This window comes from Temnothorax nylanderi, unplaced genomic scaffold (genome assembly GCF_030848795.1).
Source record: "Temnothorax nylanderi isolate EJ_2023f unplaced genomic scaffold, tnyl_v1.0 TNYL_tig0024_pilon, whole genome shotgun sequence".
Classification (NCBI taxonomy): Eukaryota; Metazoa; Arthropoda; class Insecta; order Hymenoptera; family Formicidae; genus Temnothorax; species Temnothorax nylanderi.
In genome coordinates, this window is record NW_027249086.1 from 1223146 (window position 1) to 1229889 (window position 6744).

General features: G+C 41.3%; 1 protein-coding gene across 1 annotated transcript; it reads left to right on the forward strand.

Moving 5' to 3' along the window:
* The first annotated feature begins 12 nt into the window (after nt 1-12).
* Nucleotides 13-1088, forward strand: Mrpl33 (mitochondrial ribosomal protein L33). The gene is made up of 3 exons (XM_071700931.1): nt 13-206; nt 474-577; nt 829-1088. The coding sequence occupies exons 1-3, from the start codon at nt 166-168 to the stop codon at nt 876-878; spliced, it is 195 nt and encodes a 64-aa protein (XP_071557032.1). The 5' UTR covers nt 13-165; the 3' UTR covers nt 879-1088.
* Nucleotides 1089-6744: the final 5656 nt, after the last annotated feature.

The following is a 6744-nucleotide window of genomic DNA, read 5'->3' on the forward strand; positions in this document are numbered from 1 at the left end:
GTGTGTGTGTGTGTGCGCTTGAACGATTCCTAACCTCTTCTTTCGCGTTGAGCGATTCGACTACTCGACTGTATTATATTTACTGTAATCTATTAATATTTATTCACACAATATATTGTACATGGTTTTTTGAATCGCACTATTAAAGGAAATTTGTGAAATACCATGTTCTTAACAAACGTGCTGTTGAAAAAGGGAAAGAGCAAGTAAGTAGAGCCATTAACAAAATTGAATAAAAACTTGAGGTTAGAATATGTATATATACATATATTATATTTAAATATACAAATATAAGTAATAACAAATTTATAGTCACTAAGCAAAATGCCAGTTTTTAATGGAAATTATTTGAAATGCATGCCAAAATTTACGAAGTTTATTTATATATTAAATAAAAAGTTAATGATAAGCTCAGATCAGAGACATAATATGTTATCGATTAAAAGACATCTGCTATTAATTTCTTATTACAGGCACGTCTTAGTCATGGCAGAAAGTATTATAAGTGGTCACCGATTGGTGCGCCTCAGAGAAAGATTGGCTGACAAATTAGAATTTATATATTTTGATCCTTATAGTAAGTAACTATTTATATATACAGACACACTTTAATTATAATAAGGGAAAGAACATAATCACGTAATTATACGGTCAATATATACTAATATTCAATATATTCTATAAAAAGCATTTGTTTGTATTTTCTTCCATTATAATTATAAATATATAATTATAATCTTTTAGTAAATAGAAAACATAATATACATTTCAATGTACATTATGATTAGTGTTTGATATTTAGACTAATATTATGATTTTCCTTTCCAGTTCAACAGAAGACGCTATATAAAGAAAAGAAAAGATTACATAGCTTATAATTTGCAAATATTACGGTGTATTTGGCAATTTACAAAATCTCCTTGCTTGGTATATATTAAAACGATGTATTTATCCGATCTTATTTTATTTTATAGATACAAACTTAATGTTATACAAATAACAAGTAGAGAAGAGATCAAGAATGATTCTGTAATATAAATGGCTATAAATAAATAAATAAATGAAAAAAATTATATGATAACATAAAATATTGTTAGACTTTATTATATAAAAATATTGCAATTTTGTTTTCCGTGTCTTTTTTATTCACAGAATCGTGTTAGTTATTGACTATAATTCCAAACGTAACAATTTGTCATTTGGCGATGCATTTAGTTTACCATAATTTCTTGCTTCTATTAAGAAAAAGAAAGAGGAAGCTTTCATCAATATTACTTTACATATTACTTGACATATCATTATTGAAAGTTGTCAAATAAAACATGCTATGAGCTAACGTTTTGTCTAAGTTTCATGTCGGTCATGTCTGTCGAAAGGACAGAAGGCGAAAGAGAGGCGAATGGAGAATCGGCGAGAGACCAGCCAAGAGTCTCGAGATCGAGATTGGGGGTAGATTTCCTTTGATCCTTAACAAGGAACACAAAGTTGTATTATTTCCACCTGGGTTTCAAACGGTTCAGAATCCGCCAGGCGTGAAACACGATCCGCTTTCTCTCTCTTCTCTCAGTCTCTTTCTCTTCATCTCGCGCCCGCTTAGACTTTTCGTCCTTTTCCTGATGCCAAAGACTTCTCTCACTACCTCTTGCTCTCTCCTCCTCTTCTTCCTCCCTCACCCCTCTCTCTCTCTCTCTCTCTCTCTCTCTCTCTCTCTCTCTCTCTCTCTCTCTCGTCTTTAATCCCTTCCCGTTCTTCACTTGGTTTTGATTGCGGTACGGGAGCAGCAAAGTCGCGCAGTTTACTGATGTTACAAATTCAATTTCTCCTCGACTCAGACCATTGTCCAGAGGAAAGAGGGGGGAACCGCAAAAGGGGTTACACCCAGAGAGAGAATCGTCTCTCTATCTTTCGCGATTGTGCGCGTGACAGTTGGTGAGATTCGAAATCTTCCCCGCTTTTTTCCATCTCTCTCTCTCTCTCTTTCTCTCCCTTCGAAGAAAAAAACTTGCCGACTTCCTCCTGGACGTGCATGCACGCACGCAGCATGCAAGCGTATAATTGTGAAACATACATTTTGGCCGCGCGACGAGACGAAGACACGAGCCTTTCAACACGTTCGTTTTGACTTTTGAAACACGTCATGAATTTTGTATTTCGCAGATTAATTCTTAGCAAATAATATCAATTTTTATCTTTCGGTATCACGTATGTAAGAGGACAATATGATCTCGATCTCTAACAATAAGTAAGATTCATTAAAGTTGAAATATTTAGAAAAAAAATTATTTTAATTATATCATTTCTATGTATATAAGAGAGCACGTGTTTATTTAGTCGTTCATTGGAAACCAAAACGTATTTAGCTCAATTTGCTACATGAAATTTTCGCTTCGCAAATGGAGCATTGGAGCAGCCCACAATCGTGCAGACGCTAAGAAAAAAAAGCGTGCAACGTAGGAAAAATGCCGGTGGAGAGTTTGTAAAGAATCGTCAGGAAAGAGAGTGAGAGAGAAGAATAAACAGATGCGAAAGGTTTACCGGGAGCGTTTCAGTTGCCTCACGTTCGAGGGTGTTTTTCGCGTCCGCACGAGTTATTCTCCACGCTTGCTAACAGTGGGCGCGAGCCCGCTAAAGTGGCCTCGCTGCTAATTAACTGCGTTATTTTTTACAACTCTCCTGCGCATTTCCACCCGTCATTGCCCTCCTCCCGCGAATCACCCGTTCTTCTCTCTAGCGCTTTTCGCAACGCCGCGCGCCGCGCCGCGCCGCGCGCCACGCAACGGAGTTCGATATTTTCCGCGAGAGCCACGGCTTCCGTTTTATTCATCCGCCGCGGTTCTTGCCGCGATAAAGGAAGAAACGTGCATAGGTACTCGCGAAACTCGACAGTAAAAAAAAGGGGGAAAAAAAGAAAAAAGAAAAAGGTTATAGCGTTTGCCCGAGCAAGTGTGCATAAGTAGGAATAAGAGAGATTGCATTTTTTAAATCAATCACATCGGTTCTAAATCAAGTTCGGTCTTGTACGCAATTCAACATTGAGCGTAAATGCAGCGTTGCGATACGCTGCATTTGCACGCGCGCATTTATCAAAATGTTTATTAACAGAGCAAAGAGATATTAGTCTAAAATTCGATTCACACGACCCAAGGATCGTTCGCGAGTCGCGAGTCCACGAGTCGCTTGCATCGATCGAACGTCGCAGTTATGTAACAGGTATGTGAGACGTATATATAACTCTGAAACGTTAATATCGTCATGTCGAATCCGTGAGATCGCTCGTGACGGTGTAAGCCTGCATAAGGTGGAGAAATGGCGATGGTATAGATATAGAGGTATCTCTCTGCGCCGCGTCGCGCTATGGGGGTCGGGGGCCGGGGGCCGGGGACGGCGAGGGTGGTGGTGGCGCGGCACCCTTCTTTTCTCCGCCACGAAAAGGTACTTGAAATAAATTGAAAATGGCTGGTATCGCTCTGGCTCCCGGACAAGTGATACCTACATCATCTACACGCACCCTAGCCGCCCCCTTTCACCGCCTTTCACCCTCTACCCCCGCCCCGCGTTCTTTCATGAATTCGAAACGCGACGTTCGAGTCGGATCGGAATCTGGTCGAATCACTTCAATTAATTCAATCGAGGATAGGCGGGGGAGGAGAGAGAGAGAGAGAGAGAGAGAGAGAGAGAGATAAATAAATAGCGCGTGTTACGCCTCGGAAGAGTTTATATGCAGTGAAGCTTTTGTTAATCGAGACTCGAGACTGCTCGAGACTACTCGTGATTCGTGGAAGATGCAGTGTGTGACATTTGTGACATGTGATATTATACAAGTGTCAAATGTCGAGGAGATACGAGGTATAAATGATCATTAATGATAATTAAATATACATATATTAAATACAATATTAAATTCTATTAAATTTAAAAATATAAAAATTTAGACTTGTGTGCGCGCGCAGAGTCACGTACGTAACGCGCGCATTAAAAGCTCTTATATTTTTCAGATTTTTCTGTTTCAAAGAAACAAAAATTACTGTCTGTCTGATTGTTAATGTCTCTGCAGTACCCTGCCTCGTATATTCTCCCAGCTCTTCTTTTCCTTCTTAAAATGTTTCCATTTATGTATTTATAAGTTTACGCAGTCGCTTCAAAGACAGATCGCGATAGATAAAATTTTACCCCTTCCGTTGAGGAAGGAAATAATGTCGCGATTCAGCGAGTTTTTGATTTCAGAATCGCTCGGTTTGCGCGGTTTTCCGCGTGCGTGACGCAGAGACGCATAAACGAGGGCGCGGCACATGTATGCGCGCACACACAACACGCGCGCGCGTACGTAATCTCACACATACGCGCATACACGTAGCAGTAAGCCAAGGCACACACGAACGCGACAAGGTGTATTGAATCGACGAGTATCATGCAGCTGACAGCTAGAGCTAATTGAATCTTGACTCTATCTATCTGTCGACCCGAGGCTGAGACTCGCCACCGCTACCATCGCTACCAACGCCGCCGCCGCCATGCGCCACCACGAATTGCATTTCCCGTTCGGCGGTATCGCTATCGCTCCCCCTCGCTCCCGAAGAATTCTATCTTTCCCGTACCAACGCTCTTTCTTTCTTCCTTCCTTCCTTCCTTCCTTCCTTCCTTTCTCCCTTTCTCCCTCTCCCTCTCTCCTCCTCCTTCTCCTTCTCTCTTGCCGCTTGCTCACCCATCACCCGCTTTAATCCACGTTATTTTCCATCGTGAAAATATGTCAAATAAAAGATGCAAACTACGTAGCTTGACGAATTCTTCTTCAAAAGTCTCTGCATTTTGTTTACAAAAAATTTTTTCTTTACAAAGTATGCAGATATGCAGATAGGGCAAAACAAATTTTTCATAACATATGGTATTTCTCACAAGTTCCAATTAATAAAGTCATTGCTGTCTTCAGTATCGGTGAAGACGAAGAAGATTCTGCTTTGTGGTAGTACAGTGGAATCTAGCGGGATGAATCCGCGCGGGATATCCTTATAGCCTATATAATATATATATCGTACGCGTGTATGTATTACTACCCTTAAAAAGAAAAAAGTCAGATATTTGTAAGCATCGAGTTAACGCGCGCCATTGAGTTTATCATCTCGTTAATGACACCATCCGAACAACATTGTAAATGCCTGACGTGCACTTTGGAAAAAGAATCCCGGCGCGGGGCCGCAAAATCTTTTACAAGGGATTACAAAACGCGTGAATGAATGTGCGGTTTCAGTCGAGAGTTGAAACGAACTCACACTTTCGTGCAAACATACGCGTTTGTATTCGCTGCTGTGAGAATATGTCCGTTCATGCACGCGCGCATTGCACCCCCTTAGACCCCCAGAGAAACGAGAATGACGTGGATTGGATAAAGATGAGCAAGAGGGAAAGAATGACGGGAGGACGGAGAGAAAGAGATGAAAGAGAGTGAGAAGTCGATAAAGAAAGAGAGGAAGAAAGAGAGAGAGAGAGAGAGAGAGAGAGAGAGAGAGAGAGAGAGAGAGAGAGAGAGAGAGAGAGAGAGAGAGTGTGTGTGTGTGTGTGTGTGTGTGTGTGTGAGAGAGAGAGAGAGAGAGAATCCAATATAACTGCACACACGTTTATAGGGTCGATGGGAATATATTGGAGCGGATATTGAAATACTTGTTGGTAGTTTGAGTTGAAGGCGAGAGATGCCTTTCTCGATGCCATCTTGATTGCGCAATCGAGGCATCGATGCGGCCCCCGCTACAGAATTTGACGATAAAGATCGCACTCGGATTATGGGAGGCCACGGAGGCCGTTCCCTCCTCCTCTATAAACGATAATGGCGACCGCTCAACTACCTATTTCACTAGCTTGTCCTGGAAGTCTTGAAACGCCGCGTCGTTACACGATGCTCCCATTGTTAGATTCGTTAAGAAAAAAGCAACATGTGACACGATCACAATTTTTTAAAAATTTGAAAGAAACGTTTCTCCATAACGATGAAACCTATATCTATTCAACTGTTTATTTTGACCTCGTTCTTGACATTGTTCTGGAAAGGCCATGCTTCCGTTAAAAATTGTTAACTACAAAGAGAGAGAGAGAACACACGATCGTAAAGAGATTGACAACGCGGTCGAAAGTACAATGATCTCGCAGATAAACATCCATGAGTGCGCCGATTATTCGGTACATCGAGATCGAACGAGTGCACGACAAGATATGAAATAATTTAGTGAAGCGCGATACGGTCCTGAGCCCACCTGGGCACACATTAAAAACCGAGGGCTAACGAAACCCCTATCCTTTCATTCGCTCTTTGTTATTCAACAATCGGCACGCACGCACACACGGCATATTAATATAATATGCCAAGCCGAGAGAGAGAGAGAGAGAGATATATGATTACGCATTGCGGTGCATCATCGTCAAAGAGTTTTCTAGCTACGAGTTTAATTGGTCGGCCGATGCAGACTGATGCAGCCTGAAATGGAGAAGCGATACCAACGCGACTGGTTCGTGCGAAAAGAATTCCCTTCCGTGCGTATATCTTCCACGATTAATCTTTCCGCGCACTCGACCGATGGAACTCGACAAGCGCAAAACATGTCTGCTGCTTGTCTGAAAAGGATGAGTTTAAATCTCGGAACGCACGAACACACACTAACACACAAACGATTATTCCTGTCGTAAATTATTTTTTTTCCTGCCGTAAATCATCCGATTCATTGACATCGCATTTGTAACAGAATACTATTATTGTCT